General features: G+C 34.2%; 3 protein-coding genes across 9 annotated transcripts in view; 1 reads left to right on the top strand and 2 right to left on the bottom strand.

The window, feature by feature from the left end:
- LOC142351793 (dynein axonemal heavy chain 6-like) overlaps positions 1–26,082 on the top strand; it is a 199,474-nt gene that overhangs the window by 71,966 nt on the left and 101,426 nt on the right. For 6 of the 7 annotated variants that reach the window (XM_075403973.1, XM_075403970.1, XM_075403972.1 and 3 more), the window contains 8 exons: positions 4,388–4,600; positions 5,125–5,229; positions 5,728–5,900; positions 8,879–9,030; positions 17,654–17,749; positions 18,098–18,288; positions 22,145–22,309; positions 22,914–23,039. In XM_075403973.1, coding sequence (XP_075260088.1) covers positions 4,388–4,600; positions 5,125–5,229; positions 5,728–5,900; positions 8,879–9,030; positions 17,654–17,749; positions 18,098–18,288; positions 22,145–22,309; positions 22,914–23,039 — 1,221 coding nt within the window. The remainder of the gene's footprint in view (positions 1–4,387; positions 4,601–5,124; positions 5,230–5,727; positions 5,901–8,878; positions 9,031–17,653; positions 17,750–18,097; positions 18,289–22,144; positions 22,310–22,913; positions 23,040–26,082) is intronic. The other variant, XM_075403971.1, reaches the window with a different exon arrangement.
- The window catches only part of LOC142351794 (uncharacterized), a 338,941-nt gene that overhangs the window by 258,751 nt on the left and 54,108 nt on the right, over positions 1–26,082 (bottom strand). The gene's annotated exons all lie outside the window — the stretch shown is intronic.
- The window catches only part of LOC142351795 (uncharacterized), a 192,012-nt gene that overhangs the window by 111,823 nt on the left and 54,107 nt on the right, over positions 1–26,082 (bottom strand). The gene's annotated exons all lie outside the window — the stretch shown is intronic.

The following is a 26,082-nucleotide window of genomic DNA, read 5'->3' as shown; positions in this document are numbered from 1 at the left end:
CCTCTAAAATATATATGGGGACAATCCCTATTATCGGACGGGTCTAACGAACTAAATGTAACCTTACTGTAACTTTGCGAAAGTTAATAAACGGCCGGAAACAGTTCCATAAATGTTTATTTTGTCCCCTACAATTTATAGAGAGTCCAGTTGCGGAAACATGCACCTAAAATCAAAGAGAATCTTCTCTTCATCGAATAGGGTGTGAAGCAGTGCTTATAATGGAAAATGCAATTAGTTCGAACAAAGAAGAGTAACAATCTGATTGTGAAAGACATTAAACAAATGGAAACTAAATGAGGGCCCTACGTCGTTACGGTTTTAATATATGTGTAATCCAGTTTTCCAGAGATCCACTTCATGCAGGAATTATAGTTTTTCATTGAAAATATAAGGAAGAGAAATCGGATTCAAGTTGATCCACTTTAAAACAACCGCGTTTCCTGTTGTTACAATTTAAAGAAATTAAAATTTCTTTAAACGGTTTTTCTGGAACTTCAGTATTGATGTTCACTTCAAAAACCCCGAATGCCTCCCAAATTACTTGTTCGATCTACAAAGATCTATAGGGCTGAAGAGTGGGAAGCTTTTATATTAAACCTAACTGTAACTTTGCGAAACTTAATAAACGGCAGGAAATAGTTCCATAAATGTTTATTTTGCCCCCTATGATTTATAGAAAGTCCAGTTGCGGAAACATGCACCTAACATCAAAGAGAAACTTCTCTTCGTCGGACAGGGTGTGAAGCAATGCTTATAATGGAAAATGCATTTAGTTCGAACTAAGAAGAGTAACAATCTGATTCTGAAAGACTTTAAACAAATGGAAGCTAAATGAGGGCCATATGTCGTTACGGTTTCAATTTATGTGTAATCCAGTTTTCAAGAGATCTACTTTATGCAGGGAAATATAGTTTTTGATTTAACATATAAGGAAGAGTGATTGAATTCAGTTTGATCCACTTTAAAACCACTGCGTTTCCTGTTGTAACAATTTAAAGAAATTAAAGTCTCTTTAAACGGTTTTTCTGGAACTTCAGTATTGATTTTCACTTCAAAAACCCCGAATAGCTCCCAAATTACTTGTTCGATCTAGAAACATCACTAGGGCTGAAGAGTGGGAAGCTTTTATATTAAACCTAACTGTAACTTTGCGAAACTTAATAAACGGCAGGAAATAGTTCCATAAATGTTTATTTTGCCACCTATAATTTATAGAAAGTCCAGTTGCGGAAACATGCACCTAACATCAAAGAAAAACTTCTCTTCGTCGGACAGGGTGTGAAGCAATGCTTATAATGGAAAATGCATTTAGTTCGAACTAAGAAGAGTAACAATCTGATTCTGAAAGACTTTAAACAAATGGAAGCTAAATGAGGGCCATATGTCGTTACGGTTGCAGTTTATGTGTATTCCAGTATTCCAGAGATCTACTTTATGCAGGGAATTATAATTTTTTGTTTAACATATAAGGAAGAGTGATTGAATTCAGTTTGATCCACTTTAAAGCCACTGCGTTTCCTGTTGTTACAATTTAAAGAAATTAAAGTCTCTTTAAACGGTTTTTCTGGAACTTCAGTTTTGATGTTCACTTCAAAAACCTCGAATGGCTCCCAAATTACTTGTTCGATCTAGAAACATCACTAGGGCTGAAGAGTGGGAAGCTTTTATATTAAACCTAACTGTAACTTTGCGAAACTTAATAAACGGCACGAAATAGTTCCATAAATGTTTATTTTGCCCCCTATAATTTATAGAAAGTCCAGTTGCGAAAACATGCACCTAACATCAAAGAAAAACTTCTCTTCGTCGGACAGGGTGTGAAGCAATGCTTATAATGGAAAATGCATTTAGTTCGAACTAAGAAGAGTAACAATCTGATTCTGAAAGACTTTAAACAAATGGAAGCTAAATGAGGGCCATATGTCGTTACGGTTTCAATTTATGTGTAATCCAGTTTTCAAGAGATCTACTTTATGCAGGGAAATATAGTTTTTGATTTAACATATAAGGAAGAGTGATTGAATTCAGTTTGATCCACTTTAAAACCACTGCGTTTCCTGTTGTAACAATTTAAAGAAATTAAAGTCTCTTTAAACGGTTTTTCTGGAACTTCAGTATTGATTTTCACTTCAAAAACCCCGAATAGCTCCCAAATTACTTGTTCGATCTAGAAACATCACTAGGGCTGAAGAGTGGGAAGCTTTTATATTAAACCTAACTGTAACTTTGCGAAACTTAATAAACGGCACGAAATAGTTCCATAAATGTTTATTTTGCCCCCTATAATTTATAGAAAGTCCAGTTGCGAAAACATGCACCTAACATCAAAGAAAAACTTCTCTTCGTCGGACAGGGTGTGAAGCAATGCTTATAATGGAAAATGCATTTAGTTCGAACTAAGAAGAGTAACAATCTGATTCTGAAAGACTTTAAACAAATGGAAGCTAAATGAGGGCCATATGTCGTTACGGTTTCAATTTATGTGTAATCCAGTTTTCCAGAGATCTACTTTATGAAGGAAATTATAGTTTTTGATTTAACATATAAGGAAGAGTGATTGGATTCAGTTTGATCCACTTTAAAACCACTGCGTTTCCAGTTGTTATGATTTAAAGAAATTAAAGTTTCTTTAAACCACTTTTCTGAAACTTCAGTATTGATATTCACTTAAAAAATGCCAATTAGTTCCTAAATTAATTGTTCGATCTAGAAATATCACTAGGGCTGAAGAATGAGCAGCTTTTATATTAAACTTAACTGTAATTTTGCGAAACTTGATAAACAGCAGGAAATAGTTCCATGTTTGTTTTGTCCCCCATAATTTGTCGAGAGCCCAGTTTCCGAAACATTTACTCATATTTAACAAGCAAACTTCAGTTAGACGGACAAGGTTTTGAAGAACTGCTCATGTTGGAAAATGGATTTAGTTCGATTCAAGAAGAATATCAATCTGATTCCGAAAAGCTTTAAAGAAATGGAGACTAAATGAGAACTATATGCCGTTACCGTTTCTATATTGGTAGAATTCAATATTCCGCAGATCTACGTTATGCAGGAGTAGTTGTTTTTGATTGAAAATATATTGGAGATTTCTTCAATTCAAATTGATCCACTTTAAAACCACCGCAGGTCAGGTTGTTTTGATTTTAAAGAATTCATTGTTGCTTGAAACCGTTATGTTGAGACTTCACTTTTGGTGTTAACCTCTAAAAGCATTAAAGCTTCCAACAATACTTGGTCAAGCTAGAAATATCAGTAGGTCTGAAGAGAGGAAAAATTTTATATTGAACTTCACCGTAATTTTGCGAAACTCAACAAACGGCTGGAAACTGTTCCATAAATGTGTTTTTGTCCCCTTAATATAGCAGAGAACCCCAATTTGGAAACCTTTACCTGATTATAACAAACAATTTTAAGTTCGATGAATAGGGTTTTGAAGTAGTGATTTTGTTGGAAAATGGAATCAGTTCGAACTAAAATAAAAATCAATCTGAATCTGACAGACTATAATTAATGGAAGCTACATGAAGATCATATGTCGAAACCGCTTCTATATTAGTGTAATCCAGTTTTCCAGCGATTTTTTTATGCAGGAAAAATAGTTTTTAACTTAATATATAAGGAAGAGTGATTGGATTCAAGTTGATACACTTTAAAACCACTTTTAAACTTTCTCTAAACCGTTTTTCTGAAACCAGTTCTTTCGGTACCACTCGGAATCGATTTGTGAGCAGCCAATACATAAACAGAGGCGCGTGAAAAAAAATACAAGTTTTTGCAAAACTGGTGCGTTACTGCCTTTTTGAATTTTTTTGAGCACTCACTGAAAGTAATTTTGGGGTTTGCTGTAGTGTAGGTCGACAAATATTAGCTCAAATTGCTTCATATAAGGATCATTGTAAAGCTCTTGTAATAAACTTCAACATTTGGTTTGCAAATTTTACTAAAAATAAACAATTATGTACTGCAGAAAGTTATTAAAAAAGTTAAGGTAAGTTAAGGTAATTTTACCTTAACACAGTTCAGGTATTTTTTTACCTTAACTCAAGTTAAGGTAAAGTTAAGGTAACTTTTACCTTAATTTTACCTTAACAGAGGTTTACCTTAACTGCGTTAAGGTAACTTTACCTGAACTTTTTTTAGTGTGTGACGGTGCGCAGCAATTAAAACGGAAATATAACATAATGCAGATTTATCATCAATCTTTGTGGCGTACAAAAATCACGCGTGTCTCTGATTCAAGTAAGGAAAAACGGGTCGTCCCATTATAGCCCCCCAGCTTAGTGGTCAGATAACCTATAGCCCCCCCCCATATCTTGGTAATTATATCTTAATGGGAGGGGGGCTATAATTGGAAAGACCCGGTAAAACTATATGTTTGCAGGTCGAGGATTCCTGGAAGACTACAGACTTCGTGGTACTGAACCACAGAGACTCCAAAGACGTCTTCATCCTCGGCGGCACTGACGACATCCAGGTGTTGCTAGATGACAGCATCGTCAATGTCAGCACCATCGCATCATCCAGACACGTCGGTCCCATCAAGTCCAAAGTGGACGAATGGGTCAAGAATCTGGCACTCTTCAACGAGACACTGGTGAGAGACATTTTGAACGGTTTTAAAGCAACCAACTTCCTTTAAATCTTCATGCACCCCCAACCTACTCCATTTCCAATAATTCATACACAGGTCGCTGAAATTCATTCACATAAATTACCCAGTGTTTGAATTTAATTTTCCTATAATTACTATCTGTCACAATCATCTCCTCCCACTGAGGACTTTTGCGATCTTCATATGCTATGAAGGGCATCAAGTTCATTGAAGAATCAAGAAAACTATCGAAAAACTTCAATTGTTCTAAATTGTTACAATCTCTTCAAATTTTCAAATCTACTGCCAAATATTTTTTATTTTTTTTTCCCAATCTACCCTGGTTGAGACCGGATGTTAATCAATGCTTAGCTTTGATTTTTCTATGCCTCTTATAACGTCGACTCTATCTCGAATAACGGTAGCCTTATTACTGGCTCAATTTCTGCTCCTTTCAGTGTTTTTCACCTAATTGCTAAATGTTTTTACAAATATCAAAGTGTTATGGAATTCTTAATGTTTTACAGGATGAGTGGCTGACGTGTCAGAGGAACTGGCTGTACCTTGAGAGCATCTTCTCTGCTCCTGACATTGCAAGACAGTTGCCCGATGAAGCCAAAATGTTCATGCAGGTATATCGAATCTCATTCACTTTTTCGCCATGCTTTTTTAATCACCATTTGTCTGTTGTGAGATGGCGGGTGTCAATTTTTTTATAGCATTCGGAAACATATATTGGAGGCTAGATTTTTGCGAAGCTGAAGCTTATTTATTATGGCTTTATTATCCTTACTTCTTAGAACAGCTCAAAAGTATGCGAGGAACACTAAACATCCGCATACATTATTAAACTCATTCAATCAGAACTTAAGTTTCTTTGTCCCGACCATCAATAATTGATATTTTTCACCTTTGTAATCGTATGTTTAAATTGCAACGGATACTCCCAGGCATCTTATTGAGCTATGCAAGCCGTTATCAGTGCAAAAATACACCTTCACTTTTTTTGCTCAAGGAAATAAAGAGACAACTTTTGGTTAGCTGAGGAAAGAAACAAATCCAAACAGTTCTATATTCAACAGCCATGTATTTGAATAATACACCAATGTTAATTGCATCAAAGTTTTCAGGTGGACAAATCATGGAAAGATGTGATGCGAAACGTGAACAAATTGCCCAACGCACTTCGGGCAGCCACAAAAGCAGGGGTGTTAGAGACATTCCAGACCAACAATGCCTTGCTGGACCAGATCCAGAAGTGTCTGGAACAGTATCTCGAGACCAAGAGGGTCGGGTTCCCCAGGTAAAGAATTGACAATTTTGTAACGATTGTTCATGTATTGAAAAATATTTCAATGAATAACTGTACATTGACATTGCATTTGGTTTCTCGGTTGTGATTTTTTGTTCTTTTGTGGCAATTTGACTGCTTATTTTACTGTTTTTCAAGTTTTTGATCAATTTATTTTTCAAAAAATCCCTTTTCGGATCAATTCCTAATCATTTCTAGGTCTAGTTTAGTCAATGAAAATGAGTTGTTTGTTTAGTCAATGACGTCCTGCTACGTTCTTTTTAATTCTTCGTTCCATATTTTTGTTACGATCATTTGATTACGCGGCAAGAAGTCACAGGGCAACTTTTTTTCGCTTCCTTCAACCACTCAGCAACTAAATTTGTGTGCGTTTCGTCACTCTCTTTGTGTGAGCTGTTAGTCAATGGCGTGAAAAATGTTTTGTTCATAAATGACTTATCTCACTTAAGAAAATGACTTAGCGTTCTTATGAAATCTAGAGGTAATCAAATTGAGGTAATTACAGGCCGATATGGCCTAATAGGAATTTGCGTTTAAAGTTTGATTTGAAAATAAGCTTAGAAACTGAAGTCAGAATATCTTTTTCAAATCTCTTTTGTCATTGGTCTCGGTGGTCTTCTGTATCTAGGAGTCTCAGCGGTCTATATGGTGGCTCTTATTGGGCAATCTGCCGGCTATGTTTATTTCAAGGCAATTTAGATAAATAGTTGTATTCATTCTGGTGAGTGTTAATCTTTTTTTCATGCGTTACTAACTAAAGTCTGATGTTGCTATCGCAGACTTGGCATCAGAGATTTTTCACCCAACCATAATGCGATTGCAATTAAACCCTATAAATTAGTTAACGAATGAAAAACATACACACTTCATTTAAACTCAGTACTCCCTTGCTTTTTATCAGCCTGATATTGTGTTCATTCAGGTTTTGCTTCTCGTTTACTATCTGTAATTTTTTTTGTGCTTATATCGAAGAAATTTCTTCTAACTTTGATAGAACTTATTACGAGAGTTATATTGTACTTTATTTGATATTATTACGAGAGTTAATTTGTCTCAAAAGCACGCTAATTTGTCTCAAACTGCTGGACGAGAAAGTTAGTGTTTTCTCTTGATGCCTAAATTTTTTTAGTGGAGGGACGTATTTTTCAGCAAAAATTTTTAAAAATGATGTTGAAATTGGCTGTTACCATCATCTATTATTTTCTTCGCTTTTTGTCCTACTGGGTTGTTATTGAAAAGTTCTTTTTCCTATTTAAATACTGTGTAAACCGTTTATTGTTTTTCAATAGAATTGATTCTTTCAACCAATTTAATTGTTAATTGCTTCCAAAATAAAGTTCGAAGCAATTATTTGAAGTAATGCGACTGCCTTTTTACTACTCGAATAGGACTATTTGTTTTAAAAACGTTTCTTACTGCTGAAACGTTGCTGTTCGGGACTTGAACTTTGAGTTCTTTCTTGTAGAATATTGACGTCTGTTTTCGAAAGTTGCGCAATAAACGTTAGGTACTCTGTGTTTCTATTGTTGGGTAATTAGTCACCTTTTGTAATACAATCCTCGGTACACGAATGGCCATCCCCTCCCACTTATCCCTTCCCACCTTGTTACTCCTTCTCCATCCTACACTACCCTCATCTACCTCACCCACCCCATCCCCCATCGATCCCCAACGCATACCCTTTCCACCCTTTCCTAAAATTTAGTTCCGCTCAATGCCGAGCTTAACTAAAATTTTCATATTTATTAAGCAAACAAATCCAGCTCTATATTAAACATATGTTGTCATTCGCATACATTTAATAACAGCCTTCTACGTCAATTCTAAACTGAATTCCTGACGCGGATTTAGAATCTTCGGTGGACATTCGACACAGCTAACAGCAATTCCTAGAGTCAATTTTGAATAGAAAAACTGACTTTTTTCGGTCTTCATCATTAATCAATCAACTGTCGAGAATTGACATGCACAGCGCGAGGTTCAGCGCATAGACAGAGTTTGAAAAATTGCCAAAAGTCACTGGAAACTCAATAGTTTTGCCTTATTAATTAAATTGACATACGGTACGTTTTGAAGCACAATTCTTGAGCAGTAAATTTTCTGATATTCAACAACTTCTGGTATATCGAGTTTTGAGTGCAAAGCACTGAACGCAACTTGAGTTTAAGTTCAAATATTTTCGGAGAACAGATGTTAGACATATCTTTGTCTTCGATTTGTTCAGATATCGGAGTGAACTGGTATACGTAAAAAGATCTCGTATTGTGTGATTTTTAGTAAACCCAGTCCAAATCGATATCGAAAAAACTAAGAATAGCAAATAAGTGAATTTGTAATGCAACGGTAAGAATATAGCGGATATATAGTTACAAAAGCGAACTGCAAAAACGTAATATCTGGACAGATTTATAGCCGAACTATAAGACGAACTGGTGGGTTAAAGCTTTCCGGGTCAATTCTGGGAGAGCAGTCGTTACATTTCATTTTTGGAAACAATTGCTATAGCTTTGATATCAAGTCAACTTATTTCTTCGCCATTTCTATTTCTGCTATATATTTAGAGATTCATTTTTATTGTCCTTTTCTTCATCGCTTTCTTTTTTCAATTTAGTAATTAAAAATATCTTTCAGAGATTGATCCTCGTTTTTTTAAAGTTTTTTGTTATGTTTTTAAAGACATAGTGATTTTCATGTTGTTCTCATCAAAATTGCTTTGTTTTGCGATCTTGTAGATTCATATTAGCTGTTTATTCTCAGGAAGTTTTCTGGCAATGAGTAAGATAGTCAGGTATTTCGTTTATGCATTTTATTTGTCTCTGCTGACTTGTCTCACATTTGCTTTCGTTAACACATCTGTTCACAGAGTTGGACGATTTGCGAAGTCAATTAGGAGTCCCCTCTTATCCCCAGTGAAAGGTGATGGAGGAAAGGTTTTCGCAAACTACATTACTAATTCAAACCGTTTCCAGGTTCTACTTCCTCTCAAACGACGAGCTGCTTGAAATCCTTGCTCAGACCAGAAACCCTCACGCAGTCCAGCCTCACTTGAGAAAGTGCTTCGACGCAATTGCTCTGCTTGAGTTTGGTTCTGATGCCAAAGCACAAGGGGGCGAAGATAGACGTAAGTTCCTATGCTTCAGATATTACCAGTTAGAGATATAAAGCTATGAATAGTCGGCGAATTTTTTCCAGATCTAATTTTTGTGGATTTTTATTACGATTGCCGACCATTTTTCATTGGTTACTAAAAATCAATACCTTTCAATGGTTTTATGGCGGGTGTTGTTGTTAATGTTTATGAGCTCTTAAAAGCTTTTTTAGCCCCTTTTCTCAGCTAATCATACTGTTATTATTAGCACTGCAACTTTTTTAATCGATGAAGTTCAGTGACTTGAATTAGTTCAATTCGACAAAATTAAGAGTGCCTCATTTACAAATCAGCTAAACCACACACACATAATATGAAAATTCTAAATTTTTAGAAAAGGTGACCTATTTTAACAGAGTTATTATGCAAAAATTCAATTTGACTTTCATAATGAGTTCCAAGTGTTTCAGGTACGCAACTATCCATAATCATCTGTTTATTCGCCTCCAATTCGCGATACATTTTCCTGTAGTTTATGCATAATAATCCATTAGAACTGCCTCGAACCAATGCTGCTAGATAACTGATTGGGGAATGTGAAATGAGCAACGCATCACACAAAATCAGGAGCTGAAAACATTAAAACGTGAATAAAGCAATGAAGCTATTGTTTTTGTTTTTGTTTTCACGCCGGATTAACCTTTTGAAAAGAAATCATGCCATTTTGATTTTATGAATTAATAGAAGCTCAAGCATTTTGATTGTTATTGAGCTCAGCTTAAGAATTCTCAAATGGTCATGTTTTCAAATGTGTATCTGTTCAATCTAAAAATACATGCTTTTGTGTTTTTGTGACCTCCAATATAGCTCAATCAGAGTTAGCGAGCAGACAAAATGCTTAAATCCAAAATTCTTCTCTTCTGAGGTTTTTTGAATTTACATTTTTTTTTTTGCTGAATAGTGACATAGGTAGATGTTTTTGAAAAACTTTTTTCCAAGCATTAAAAGTTTTCAGTTTTGCTATTTAATAATCTGCATCTGTTCTGTTTCGCCCCACCCCAGTGTTTTTTATTGCCCTGTTACAAATTATGTGTTGTTATATTGCACGCTATTATGTAAAAAATAGCACGTGCGCCTGGGGGTGTAAAAGTTTTAGCCCACTAAGGTGGGGGGCGAAACAGAATAGATCCAGTAATCTTTCATTGAGAGCATTTATTGTGAGAAGATATTGACTTACCTCTGCTAATCTAGGACGGTTATATTTGCATGAACTACTAACTTTGTACAGAATACGGACACTCGTCTTTAAGATGCATAATTGTAAGGCTTGTCTCCTAAGATTCTTGTAGATAAGTTTTTCAATTTTGTCGTTTCTCGATGAAAAGGGGTTGCTTATTGGATTTCTTTTCACTTTTCTGGCCTCAGTCACATGTGCAGAATATGCTTACTAATATCCAATATATATGTGCTTAATTCTATCAAATTAAATATTAAAACCGAGCGAAATTTTTTTTCAGTTTCCAATTTCAGCATCCAAAAATAAGTTTAATTATGCAAAATTTTAAACTTGAACTGAAAACTCTTCCGCGATTGCGATCCCGACTCTGGAATTGTGGAAAGGTTCAATTTACATTTTCTTCAGATATAATTTTCTCCCATTTTCAAAACTTTTATGCATCTATTTAAAAGCAAAACGGTTTCGTGCACAGTGTTTTATTTTCAACCATTTATTATAATCGGAGGAACTAATGTTTGTTTCGAACGCAAAACTTTTTCGAAGTGATCTTGTTGAAATTAAAGAGGCTTCGAAAAATTTTGGTTCAGTTTTTTGTATTTGTTTGATTGTTTTCTCTGTTTTTTTTCCTTGGCTCATGGGCTTTGGGACGCAGTTTATGGATACGAATCAATGCATTTCTCGATTAAAGGTTGGTATAGTTTTTGATTTTAACAAAGAACATGCAAATTGAACTCTTAAACTATTTTTTCTGTTTCTTTACTTTATGAAAATACAATTAGCTGCCAATGTTGTCAATCAGTGCTGTTTATAAGATTGCTGTTTACATGATTAGGCGTGAATTATTCTGTTTTTAGCCATTTTCAATTATTTTTCTTTACTTGGCTAGTGTCTTACTATGATATTGGCTCTGAATATTTTGATCAACAAATATTTGAATGAAATCTTTCAGGGGGCCTAAGAAGGCGCAGCAACTGAAAACGGACCAGCATCTCTTACTTGCAAGCTTAGCGTGCTAAACAACTTGTCCTCAGCGGGTCAATTTGGGCATCTCCTATAACTCATTCTCCTGTTCCTTTTTGTCCCTGAAGGCTTTATTTATCTAGCTATGTATAAGTTGAACAAGTAGAGCTTCTTTTCGAGTTATTTGAAGTTCATCTTTTGCGCAATTTACATTTGGCTGTCTCTCGCAACCTTCTAACAAACTCAATTCAGTGGTATCTATCGTCAAAAATTTTGCTAATTACAGACCATTGCCTCACTTGGGAACTGATTTTGATTTGCGTGGTACTTTTGATTTCAAAGCATACTGTCTCTCTTGTTGATTGCTCTCAAACGAAGTTTGGAGCAAATATATTAGTCCTGTTGGTCTTTTTTATGCGATTTTTCGCTTGACCAATTTTTCGTCTGACGCTTTTGACTTTTTGTCCTCAAAATTGTGGTAAACAGGTAGCGTCTAGCGGGCATTAAGTGCTCTTAGAGTTTTTCAGCTCTGTTTTAGATCAAACTGTTTTGGAGACTTATACTTATGGTGTGAAGGGCGGTTCTTAGAGGTTGTAGACACCCCCACTTTTGCCCCCACCCCTCAGCACGCTGTTGCTCGCTCCCCCACCCTCACTGTTTCCCACCCCCTCCATCCCAATCAGCCCCCCGTTGCCCCCCCCCCCCCCCCCCCCTCCCGTGACGAACAGCCGCTCGCTAAAAACACGCAATTTTATAGTCATTCTCACAATTTTTTTCAAGCATATTGTAAATTTTTGTCATTTTTTGAGTTTTTTATAACACTAGGTGTCAAGGAACCTCCTCTAGGGTTTTATATTAAGTTACTGCATAGTTTCTAGTGGTAGTGGAATGGTTTCAACATTTTAAAATCACGAATTTTAGCTTTTTTTTGACAAATCGTTCAAATTTTTTAAATTTTTTGAGATTTATTTTTCATTATTCACGTTTTTCGAGACACAGGGGCTAGAAATTGTCATTAAGGGTTTGATAATAAGTTACTGAAAAAATTCTATTTGCCATGGATTAGTTTTCAATTTTTTAATATAACAATTTTAGCAATTTTTTTGATAAGCATTTTTGAAACTTGCAATTTTTTCAAGTTTTTTTGTAAACTTTCATCAGTTTTTAGGTTTCTCAACCTGAAAAATCAAGGAATTTCCTCTGTGGTTTGAAATTGTATTGTTTCTAAATGTAATGAAGTGATTTTCAAGATTTCAACACCTCGAGTTTTATCATTTTTGTTTTACAAAATTTTTTTCCATTTTTTTTACATTTATTGTGATTATTCAGGTTTCTCACACTAAAAGAAAATCTCCCTTAGGGTTTGATATTAACTTACTGGAAAAAGTTTTTTGGCCATGGATTAGTTTTCACCTTTTATTATCAGAAATTTCAGCAGTATTTTTATGCAACTTGCAAGATTTTTTCAAGTTTTTTTGAATTTTTTTGTCATTTTATAGGCTTTACCAGCCTCAAGAGCCACATAAGTTCCTATAGGGTTTAATTATAGGTTACATCATAGCTTTTAGATGTAATGAATGTTTTTCAAGATTTTAATATCAGCAATTTTTAAAAAATATTTGCAATTTTTTCAAGTTTTTTTAGTCTTTTTGATTTTTTAATCTTTTTTCCGGCACCAGTTCTGTCGCATAGTTTCTAGTGTTAACGGAACGGGTATCAAATTGTAATGACTCCAACTTTAGCAGTTTGTTGATAAATTTTGTTTTTTTTCTAATTTTTGGAAAATTATCATGTTCCAAGTTTATGAATCTTTATGAGCCAGTAAAACTATTTAAAGCTTGAAATAGGGATACTTGATAGTCTTTTTAGACAATGAAATGGTTTTGAAGGTTTTAATATCCTGAGTTTTACCAAGATTTAGTTAACATTTGCGATTGTTTTCAAGAATTTTTAAAAATTTTTGTCTTCTGAGTTTAACAATCATTACTGGCCAACGAAGCTTTCCAAGACTTGCAGATGGGTTAATTGACATAACTCCAGATTAAAAAAGAACATATTCAGTGCGAAATCTGAAAGATTTTTTTAAATTTTGCAATATTTTGCAAATTTTTAAATTATCAGTTTTTTTATTTTTTTTAATAACACGGCTAGAAAACTGAAATTTGCGGAGTCGAATCAAGCTAAAGCTAGGCTCACTACACCGTGGCTAGCTACTGACGAAGCCAACCGCTCGCCGGTCGTTCGAGAGCAATTAGCCCGACGTTAGTTGGTTATGTTTTTGAATATAATTTTGAAACGCTTTGATGCAGATCTCGCAAGGTGATTCTACAATTAACTCTAGAAAGAATCTTACCTCGAACTCTAAAACTTTCCTGACCATATTGTCACATGTTGCTCTGTCGTCTTCTATGCTTCTAAAATTCCCGTCCAGTTTCACAAAATTAAGCTTGAACCTTTTTTTGGCATTACTGACTTCGCTTGATTTGTTGAACGCTTTCTCTGCCGTTTCGAAGAATTTTTCCGAATTGGTCGAAATGAAAAGAGTTGTATCATGCGTTAACTCCCACTCGCCCGTAACTTCTATATCAGGTATTATATCTATTATCCACTGAACAAAAGTATAAATTCGTGAATACATATATTTAATAACCCCCGGACGTTTTCCTGTTTCTCCCGATATGCACTTTAGTTCGCCTTGATTTTGGTTGAGCACTCGTTTGATTTTTCTTGATAGAAAGTCGGTTTTGTAAAATATCAATCCATGTAATGTCTGGTAAAGCTCTACTGTTGTTAAGTTAATCCATTTTTCAGGCTTGTTTTTAATTTTGATAATGTCTGAAAGGAAACTATTTTTGACTGTGTAGAAAATAGAATCAGTTTTGTCGTTATTTATAACTTTCTCAACTAGGCTAGAGCTATTGGTTAAGTATAAATTTTCTGCAAAAAATTTTGGCTCGTTCCAGTACATTTCTGTGTGCTTGCATGCCCAGTCATAGCTTTTTGGCAGGTACAGTTTTTGAAATTCGCACGGCTCGAAAACGCATATTTGGAAGTTTCTGTTTGTGAAATCAGCCAATAGAAGTCCTTGAATAATTGCAGTAAACATTGCAGCGAGATTACCGCATTCGTAATTGTGCAAACATATATAGACAAATTCTCGTTTAGAGGTCAGATTGGGTTTCAGGCGAACTTTGATCAAGTTTTCTCTCGTAAGCATAACTTCGTTTCCATATTTGAGGAATTCGGATTCTGTCTGAAATCTGTCCATAAGTCCTGTTTCCCTAAATCACAGCTAATTTTATTGCTTTTTTTGATGATTCATAATTAATGATCATTTTATGAACAATAAATGTCTTGAATTACTGATGTTATCTTCTCATAACCCCTATCAGAAATCCTATGAGCCTACTTTGTCACAAGGCGTAAAACAATAACATGTTTTTAATTACATTGTGAGTTTCGCGTTTTGTGTGCACTTATTTAACAATTGAACTTTTTGTTTAGAATCTACTTTTCAATTCCAAAAAGTTGACTTTGTATCTAAATCATAAATGGTTTTGACAATTTGGCGCTTTTGTTCATATATTTCAAAAAAATATCTTTGAGGAGTTGTATTGGATTGCGAAGTTTGATTAAGCCACGCGGCTCCAATTAACTGAGAACTTCAGGCATTAATCGAGAATTACGTAGCAGTTCGAGGTATTCGGCCTGAATTTTGACATATCTTGACGTCTCTTATCTTTGCTTAAATAAACTAATTCTGGGAGTTTTAAAATGACGTTTTACGCCATTTTCAAACTTACGTGTGTGTCTTCTAATTCAGCTGATTGACTGTTGAGCTACTCAGATCATAGAAAAAAAACGAAAATAACCAACTGATAAACATAAAGATGGTTTATTAGCATTAATCAAAATGAATTCGCAAATTTTTCGCGATATAATGAAGTGTCGCAGATCTTCCTCAATCAAGGCTCCAGTCATTTGATACTAGTTGCGATATAAGATTGAATTTAGTGTGGCTATCAAATTTATTTTATTCTTTTTAGAGTACATGTTGATCTTAATTTATGAAAAGTGCCCACGCATGGCTAATGCCTTTTTGCTTGCATGGATGCCGCGGTAATTTGTGCTTCGCAAAGACTAGTGCGAGCTGTCCTTTTTAAAATTTGTTTTTGCTTCTGATTTTAGATGTATTTTTTAAATTTTTGTGCTTTCCTTCTTTCTATTCAGTTTTTACTGCAATTTCTGATATTTCCAATAAAATTTCCACTATCGCTTTCGATCAATTTGTTAAACTGAGAGACAAGGAACAGTATCACGAGACGTGGAATATAATTCGGCCTCTAAAATTTATCGTGATATCAGAGCTTGATGTAATCATTTTTTTGAGCTTGTGCACTTAAATCTTTATTCAGTCTCATTAGAATGAAATTAAAGATTTTTGATTCTTTGGCAGAAAAATGCAGTGTCAGTGTCAATTCTCCCTTTTATTATTTAGTCTTGTTTTTTCTAAAGAAAATTAGTTCTATAACCGGTTTCTCAAAACCTTTGTTTCGTTTAAAATTCATAAATAAGAAAGGTTAAGCCAAGAGAATTTAACCATCAAACTTAGTGTCAAATTATCTCTTTGTCCAATCCAACTCCAGTGATTTCTTCTTGAGATGCCTTTTTCGGCTACTGTTGCTAATTTTTTTCAATAAAATTTTTCGGAATGCATAGAATTTTTTTTGATGGTCACTGTTATATTTCAGCTAGATTGTTTTATTTCAAAGACAAGGAGGCTCGCTAGTGTTTGTAGGAACATGTTCTTCCTAACCTGCCTGTTGAATTTTTTGGCTCAATTGTCTATCAAGTGCAGCAGAGAAAGACTACGTTCAGAATTTGAAAAAGTTTCCTGAAAGTTTTATTTAAGTTTTGATAGGATCTTAAAAAAGTACAGATGTGTATGCAAAATTGGGATAAGCTCAAACTTCTTGATGTCACTAGAATGAACACTAATTAAGCGAAATTACCAACATAGAATCAACTGTAATTTAGTGTTGTCAAGTAGAGAGAAACATTTTTACGAAGTAAACCATTTTGCCAAACAACATAAAATGAAATCTGTAAATCAACTTCTTTCCCAGTTCTCTAAATAAATTTCAAACAGTAATGTCTTTTAGGTAACAATTTTATTATCAAGTGTGCTTGACCTCTTTTTAATTTCAATTAGATTCAAAATTCTCAGTTAAAATATATAAAAGGGGCAGAAGTAAGAAAATGACCTCTGCACTTACTTGTAAATCTAACCTGAGAATACAAAATCAGATAAAATTTAAAGAGATCACCATATCTTGATAATTACTTGCTAATATGTTATTCTGCGGGCTTTCTAGTCATACTACTCACAGTTCTCTGTGATAAATATATCGATTGGCGAAAATAGACTGAACAAAAATATCTCAGCTGAGCTTATAGTTCCTGCCCCCATCAAAAGGAGAGCCGGAACTTAGCTTTTTTGACGGCAATGAGTAGACATTAAAAGCGACTACAATTAGAAAATGATTATTTTAAATAGTTTGTCAAAAATTTGTGGAAATTTTAGACAAATCGTGCCATTTTTTACTCTGAAGAAAAAAATGTGAAAACTAGACACAGTCTCGCAATACTATGCATGGATGAAATAGTACAATTGTGAAATCCATTTTGAAAAATTTCTGAGGCTGAAGTCTGATCAATGTTGAATTGTATATTGTGCTAAAGCACAATATTACTAAATTTGAAATTTCTTGTCTGCCACTGATTATAAACGGAATTGATTCTAACCTGGATCGGTTGCAAACTGACTCAAAAGGGATGAAATGATTCTTAAATTTGGCTCTTCTATTGACACGCGCATGTTCTGTCAATTTTTCACCGTCAAACTGGCTGGGGGTTGATATGAGGACCAAAATGAGAAACAATATAAAAAGTAATATTTTAATCAATGATTGAAATTTACGCATTTAGATATATATTATTCAATGAAACATCAATGGAAAAATTTGTTTACATAGAGATATACAGTGAATATGCAATATTAATTTATAATAATACGGATTTCGATCATTTAAACTAATGTGGAAATTTGCATGCTGTTAATACAATATGTGCGCCGATATCTTAAAATTTGATTGAAAAATAGAACTGAAATCTATTTATTGAAAAGTTTAGCGTTTTCCATGAAATTACTGAATAGTTAATAAAAGTTTGAGAGTTTTTGTAAAGAAGTAAATTTAAAACACCGGATGAATGGCTTGCCATAAATTTGAGTGTAAATTCATTTCCCTAAAAATTCAATATCTTTTGAATTGGGTTCAGTGAGGTCAACGTAATTAATAGTTCAACGTAATTAAGGCAATTTAAGTTCGTGCAATCTTCAAAATATTTTTTCTAAAAAATATAAAATGCAATGATGAACAAATGTGGTTCAATTTTCAGAAGCATCGCCTCTGACCGGAGGTGCGGAAGGGGTTGGGGATATTTCAACGCCCTACTCTCCCCCTAAAACGCCCTCATCCAGACCTGCAACTAATGGTGATTTTTGATACGGTCAAATATGCGTGGTCTGGTCTTATCGAGTGGATTGAACGTGTGTGCATGTGTTGCTGTTATTGGCTCTATATTGAATTGAGATCTGGAGAAATAATGCTTACAAGTTTTATGAATTTATTCGGGTCTTTTCTCTATGCCCCCCATCTTGGTGGACATATAACATGCAAAACTGCACCCCCCCCCATTACCAATTAATGCAAACATACCACTGGCTAAACATTTTCATTGCTTATTCTGAGTGAGTCATCGTATTTTTTGCTTGATGCATTTTTCAACTTTCTGGTTATTAATATTTATGCAAGTTGATACATCAATACGTCTGGTTTTCAGCTGGAAGTCCTGCGGCCAAAGGTCAGCCAGCGCCTGGATCCCAAGACATAATGGCCATGATCTCTCCTGAAGGTGAAAAGGTCAGCCTGGGGAAGGGGTTGAAGGCCAGGGGCAACGTCGAGGACTGGCTAGGGAAAGTGGAAGACGCTATGTTTGCCAATCTGAGGAAAATCACTAAACAAGCTATTCAGGTAAATTTAAAAGTCATGCGATACGCAATACTTTTTCCGACCATCCTTCTTCTAAGTTGCTTTTCGAATGTATACTTTTCGGCTGTGGGGAAGCACAAACTTGGCCTCCTTCCGTAATTACTAAAAAACACTTGAGTTATTACATTGACTAATACATTGGTCAATACATTGGTTATCAACGTAGTTGCAGCTTTACTGACCGACAAAGTCGCAACTGCGTGGATCAACGTAGTTGCAGCTTCATGGATTATATTAATTATTATATTTTTTATTACATTGGTTATTATGTTGGTTATAATTTAAATTATAGAAATGGCAGATAGCCTTATATTATGGGAACTGCAACAGATACATGATACTTTAACTAAAACTAAAGATGAACATACACTTAACTTAAAAATGACAAGACTGAGTGAAAGGTTTCATTTCAATGAACCTATAGTTAATACAAGAAAGTAAGGTTTAATTTTATTATCTGATTATAATTCAGTGTTTAATATAACTGAGAATTATGACCAATTTATATATAGTAACCTTGTCTGACAATTACAAAATTCATTAGAGGGGACCAATCATAATGCTTCAAAATCTATTATAATACAGCCTGGTGCATATGAGTTATCTGATATAAGAAATGTAATAAGAGAACAAACTGATGGCAATGATATAATAGAAGGCTGAAAATGGCAATGTTATAATAGAAGGCTGATAGGCGTACATTGAAGTTTAAAATGGATGTTGGTGGTTCTGTTGACTTTGATGTTGATAATTCAATAGCATCGTTATTAGGAGTTAAGGAACAAAACTATTCAACAGGTATATACACAGCAAATAAGATAGTTGATATAATGGGTTTTAATACAATTAATATTCACTTCAACTTTATATCTGGTATTAAAGATAATGGTAGTGATAAGATGAGATAGTGGTATTTTTTATTTTATACCTTTAGAATAACTGAATCACCTACTTATAATGTAGTTATTATACCAACAAATGTTTTATGTCAAAATATTACAAAAGATAGAACCGAATATATTGAATTTAGTATTAAGGATGAACGTAGTAGATTGATTGATTTTAACAGTGATGTGTTAAGTTTAGACTTAGTGTGATGTTATGATTGTCTTTATAGTTAGTGTTATATCTTGTTTTTATAGTTAGTGTTATATCTTGTGTTTATAGTCAGTGTTTTTGTTTATAGTTAGTGTTATATCTTGTGCTTATGGTTAATGTTATATCTTGTGTTTGTAATTATCATTAATGATATATTATAATCTTTGCTTGTGTTAATGATAGGTTAGTATTACTGAAAATGGTACTGTTAATGTTACTGTTTCTGTTAATGTTAATGATTGGTTAATGCTAATATTACTGTTAATGTTTCTGTTATTTTAGTTTTACTGTTTATGTTAATTTTATGGTTACTGTTAATGTTACTGTTAATGTTACTGTTAATATTAGGTTAATGTTAATATTACTTTTACTGTTAATGTTTCTGTAATGTTATTGTTAATGTTAGGTTAACGTTACTGTTAATGTTACTGTTTTATTATTATATACTAAATCATAGAGTAGTTGATAATAAGTGCTATTCACTATGACCAAGTTTCGTAATGGTTGTCTAAGCCTTATTTAAAAAAAAGATAAATTCTCCAAAAGTGCACCGAATAGGTGGTTTTGGGAGTTAATCTTTGATTTATAAAAAAACGGTAAAAATGACAGTTATTTGGAAATATTAATTTAGTGTTTGAATGGCAAATTATGACTTATTATCAACTACTTCCATGAACTCACTGCACTTGTGAAAGAACAGTTTCTTAAGTAGTTAGTTAGGACTAAATTATATAATATGGTGTTCGGCTTTTTTAACTCTATTCGTTTCACCTCCCATCATTGCATTTCTCTGTATCATTTGACCTGGATTTTGGTCCTTTATATAATTGGCGTTATTAACACAAAAGATTACGAATAGGCATTAACACCCAAAGTAAGGGGTAAGTTGGGTTTTGGGAAAAGATTTTGGGATAAAAATTTTGCGGGGTAAACAGAGGGAGAGAGAGGAGGCAAATGATATGCTGTTGTAATATACAGGTTAAATGAATAGGTGAACAGAATTAGAGCCCTAAGATACAATCTCTTGGTTAAATCATTACATTCTCTAAATATGTTTGAATTTATTAATGAAAAATTGAAAACGTTAAGACTATTTTTTGTTGTTCGTAAAAAGAGTAGAAATTAATTTTTCAAATGTTAAAATAAGAAATTGCTTGTCGCTATCTGGGCATGATAGGGCAGTTCGCTCTATTTTTATGGGTTTTTTAAGTCTTTTGGTTGTCCTGAACAACCATTTAATTAATTTGTTAAAAGTTTCTGATGTTCGCTGGTGCATCAAGTCTTTATGAAGCTTCACTTAACTAGTTTTGAGATCAACAGCTGGTCTTGAAGAATTTGTGATAGAAGCAGACCTTAACGTTAATCTTTTTTTCGAAGCAAAATTCATTCTTTGTTACCTTAAATTGTCTGTTGGCATATATTTTAAATACTTTTTTCTCGAGCCAAATTTTGAAACAAAATTCTATTGAAAGAGAGAAGCAATATTACAATTGATTTTTACGTCAACAATCTCATTTACAATGGTATATTAGTCCTAACAAATAGCAAATGGAAATTTAAATCACAAATGTTAAGTTTAATTTTTATGTGAAGCTTGAATCTGTTCGAATTTCAGGATATCGAATGCCTTGCGCAGGTTATGTTTGGTTTGTTTTGAATAAATTTGTCATTTATTGTTTATGAGCGCCATTTTTTGTGCCACTTATTATCAGTTCTCATCAAAAGATTTCTCATTTTGTCAATTGTTGTATAGGTTATCAAATTTGTATAGAGAACTAGTATCATCTGTTAATTGGATCATATCAAAGTTTCCCTTTATTTTTTGTGAAAGTTTGTTAACATATAAGAGAAAACTCAGTTTTCCTGAAAATTTAACCTTGGGAAACCATTTTTATACGCAATTTCATCTCAAGAACGTGAGCTTATTTTAATATTCAGCGAACTTTCAACCTCTATGTATAAAAAAAGTGGCCGGGCAGCTGAAATTTTAGAAAAGTTAAAATTTTCTGCTCTCGTCAAAACTTCTTTTATTTGATATAGAGTAAAATGTTTGCAAGATCCAAAAACACTGCAAGCCTTTTTTTTCGGTTTTCAATTTTTTCTAATATAGTTTCTGTGGACACGTTCTGTGGAATAAAGGGCTGAAATTGGTTATCGGTTTTTGTTTTGGGAAACCAAAGTGGGATCTATTCTGTTTTGCCCCCCCCCCCCAGCTTAGTGAGAATAAATTAGTGAGAAACAGAATAGACCCCAGAATAGTGTTTAGTAGTTCTTTGGTATTGAGATTCTAAAGGAATCTGCGCAGTCACTTACTAGTAGTTGTTGTCCTTTTTGTCAACGGGCCTTACAAATGCGGATTGTAGAACAGCTGGGTCAAATGGCGTCTTTTTGACATAGGATTTATAGTACGGAGGGTGTCAATTATGCAACTAAGCTCCTCTAAAACTTGGAGACGCTATCAAAAAATAATAGTTTTAACCATTTTTGACGCCCAATTTTGTTTTTCTCGTCACAAATGACTGTTCATTGTCAAAAAGAATTTTAGAAGTCATATTACTTGAAAATTCTTAAACTCTGAACATTATCAGACGGAACTGATACTGTAGAAATATTTGCTTTTGATTGATTAAACAAACAGCGCTGAGACAAATAGCCAAATCCTGTTTTTTTTCTTCAAGGTGCTTATTTTTTCAAAAAAAAATTTTAAAAGCCAAAATTCGATAACTTGGGTGTTGTGCAGGAGTACCACCAGAAGGCGACCAAAGCTGACTGGATCAAGAGTTTCCCCTCTCAAGTGGTACTGACAGTGTCTATGATCTACTGGAGTGGAGAAGTGACTGAGAGTCTTGAGAATGACACCAATGTGCTCAAAGCTGTGGCTGATTATGAACAGAAATGTTTCCAGGTATTCTGCTCATGTGAATTTGCTTAAATTTTAGCTCTGAAATATGAATTGATGCGTATTTGGATATTAAAATTGTAATCATAGTCATAAACGACACTGAAATTATTTTTTTATTCACGTGACAAAGGATCATTCCATGAAATGGCTAATTTTTGAGACTTTTTGAACATTGAGACATCTGAAAAATCTACCTTATCAACATTGAAGACTAGCACATCGAACAGATATTGTTGCCACGAGCCTATGCGAAGAAACCGATGTCTTTTCTCTGATAGGGTTTTTGTGTAGCTTATCAGGTATGAATTGCCATTACAATTTTTTTAAACCCTATAAAGATGTAAATATCGATTATAGTTAGGCATATTGTACTTTAGACGTGACGGAAGGATGAAACAAAAGTCCAAATTGATTTTTTTAAACTAAATTAAAACTGATAATGTTTGTTTTTCTTCACTTTCTGGACCAAGTGGGGTTGATTAAATAGATCTAGACGACGTCTCTTGGCGTCAGTCAATCTAATAGCATTTTATAAACGGATTGTGGGATGGTCGGGAAGTACCGGATGTTTCCAAAACTTGCCAAACTGTATAGCAACTGTGTTTAGAATCTGAACTACCTTGCCAGTCTCGTCCGGGGGAAGTTGACTCCATTAGTGAGGAACATTCTCTGTGCTCTCATTACTCTCGATGTACATTGCAGAGACATCGTCACTGACATGGTCAAAGTCGAGGTAGGATCAATTTTTAAATTACAGACACAGAAATATATAAGTTTGATTCTAAACGATTGCGGTTATTTTTACCAGCTTGGTTTTATGTACAGTCAGAATCTATTTTTTTCGGAAATTTTGTCTCTATTTTCTTGATCCTACTGTTACGTTCGAAAAGATGTACTTAGCGTCATGGAGTGATCAATAAGTAACTTAAAAGAGATTTTCTTTTCAAATATTGTCTATTGGATAGATGAAATAGGTTATTAGTTTTGCATTAACCAATTAATTGATACTGCTGAAATGAAACTATAGAGGCACAGGCGATTAGAAGTGAAGCCAATCAGGCAGTAAAAAATGTCTCTATGTTTAGACCACATTTCCGATTTGGCAATTTGGAATTAGTTTTTAACTATCCTCAGTGATTTGCCTAAGCTGTTTTTCAGGTGATTGTTTTGGAAAATCAAAATTATTTCACATTTTACATAGCGTGGAAAGCATCCGGTAGAATTGAAAAAAATTGCTTTTTGCAACAATGAAACAGTTCTGCGATTCATAGAATATGTACCAGATTTTTCTCAATAACGATAGCATGCGGAAATTGCCTTAAAAATCATCTAATCAAACTCGCAGTTAATTGAAAAACTGATGAAAAGTTCACCATCTGTATAGTAAACAGTTTTGCTTAAATCTGATGTGAAAAACCGACGATTTTGAAGTTATTTATAAAATACTTAACAACTGATGTTATGAAGCTTCGTTAATTGTCGACACTTTTGGTCCATCTCGAAAGTTTTTTTGATACGTAACTCACGATACTTTTCGCCTTCTCTTACTTTAGACAACCTCTGTGCATGGAATTATAATAGTTTGGTTAAATATTAGAAAGCTTTTGGTATATGTTTATTGTCTATTAATCCCTACTTTATTGTTTAATTGAAGTTTATTAATTTCGTTTTTTAAACACAATTGCCGCAGTGTTAACATAACTTTTTTTATTATAAGTTTTCCTAACTGTCTCAAGCTCGCAGCGTGCTCTTGAAATGATTTTATATGCTCAATATTTTTAAACATTTTTAGCAACGTGTCTTTCATTTCAGACAAAAAATGAATGCCAACGCTCTCACTAGGATTTTCGTTTCTTTGCATACATTTTTAATAAGTCTTGCTTGAATCAATGAAGAGATTCTAATAATTCGGAACCGTTTTTGTTATCAGGGTAAATGATAAATGAAAGTTATTAACGGCCTTCATTAAATGAGCAATAAAAGAGGCTTAGTCTAATTAAGTTGACGGAATTTAAATCTACGAAAATTTATTTTCGGCCAAAAAATATATTTGTCAATTTCAAACTTGATTCTTTTGAAGGCTTAAAACAGCATCAATCTTTAAAACACTGTAGGAATACAGGTTTAATTTGGCTGTCCCTGCGTTCCCACAAGATTTCCTAAATTGTCAGTTTTTGAAAATCTAAAATGATCGGATTTTACTCCAAAGTTCACGTCTTATTCCGTTGGGTCCGCTTTTTTTCAGGTTTTTTACGCAATAATACAAATTGAGAAGTTTTTATGATCGAGAAGTTTAGCAATTATATTAGCACTGTGGTCTTTTTTTTTGCAATTTTTCGCTTGACAGTTTTTCATCAGACCCATTTGACTTTTCGTCCTCAAAAATGGGATTAACAGGTAGCGCTCCGATTGTATTAAGTGACCGTGTAGCTCTGTTAGAGCCGTACGCTTTACTAGTCTCTAAGCATGTGATTGACCAAAACGGTTTTGAGGAGACAATTTCAAGGTGTGAAGGGCGGTTCTTGGTACCTTAAGTTAGACAACCCTCAGCTACACCACCCCGAAGAGCCCCCCCCCCGTCCACAACCTTCCAATCTGGCGATCTGGACCATATCTCGTTCAGCTCTCCCACAACCCTATCACTAATCTCTCAACCCCCCCCCCCCCCCACTCTGCTCCCCCCCTTATGCTAGCATCCCTAAGCCCCAGCTGGCTATTGCCGGAGCCAATTCGCTAAAATTCTCAAAGTAACGCAAACCCTATGTTGTTTGAAGGACGTAACTAACCATGCGAGCCTTCTTTTTTCTATCGGAATAAATCTATACATTCAGAAATTCGTATAATAGCAGAATCCTCAAATTCTAGTTCATCTGATTTGGATTCGATTTAAAAAAAAATTTGAATTCAAAAACTAGTTGTGAGCTTTGCGTTTAGAACTTGTCTTTACGTCACCCAATATTCGTTTAATTATAGCTTACGGTAATTTGAATGTCTCAATATATTATATGTAATGGGATTTTGATAACATCATAATCGCTTTGAAGCCCTCAGCTGAACTGAATCGCATTTATTTACGTCATTTCGATTAGCCTTCTTAATTAGTTTTTCGCTTAGACGCGATCAAGTATTTTTCTTTGTTTTGTAATCCTGCATTTTTATCCCAACAATTTGGTCTTTAATATCCGTGTCGCCGATAAATATTGAAAATTGTTGTCTTTTGTTTACTCGTAACCAAAATTTGGTTGGACGAATAGCTGGAAAGACAACTTTTTGTTGACGTTTCTCTTAGTGCACCTGTCTTAACATAATCCAGACTAATCCTGGCAACGTTAAAAATACTTATTTCAATTGTACATTTACAAATCAAAACCAAGCCAAACAGAAATCTTTCTGCAGTGAATTATAATTTCAGTTTAACCAACCGGTTACATAACTGTTAACTTGCAACGTTATTATGACCAATCCATCACTGGCTTCAAACGATGACGCGCCAAAATCGATGCGCAAAAAGCAATTTGTTCAAGATTTAGTTCTTAAATGGGCGGTTCCCAATACGCGCCCTTACGACATAACCCTTACCCGAAACGCCCTCGAACAGAAGATTCTAGAAAAAGAACTTTTGATGCTTTCTGAAAAACGGATGCGAGCTTTGAGAAAAGTCGCGTACGAGAAACGTATGTTTATACATCGGCTTAGGTCCAGAAGAAAAGGTCTTCAAACGCTAGTTAGTCGTATGAACTTGCAAGATGTTGACAAAAATTTTGCACTTGATTTTG

The sequence above is a fragment of the Convolutriloba macropyga genome, chromosome 13, assembly GCF_964194025.1.
Source record: "Convolutriloba macropyga chromosome 13, txConMacr16.3, whole genome shotgun sequence".
NCBI lineage: Eukaryota > Metazoa > Xenacoelomorpha > Acoela > Convolutidae > Convolutriloba > Convolutriloba macropyga.
The sequence above is the reverse complement of the archived record's forward strand: the minus strand, read 5'-3'. Positions and strand labels throughout refer to the sequence as shown.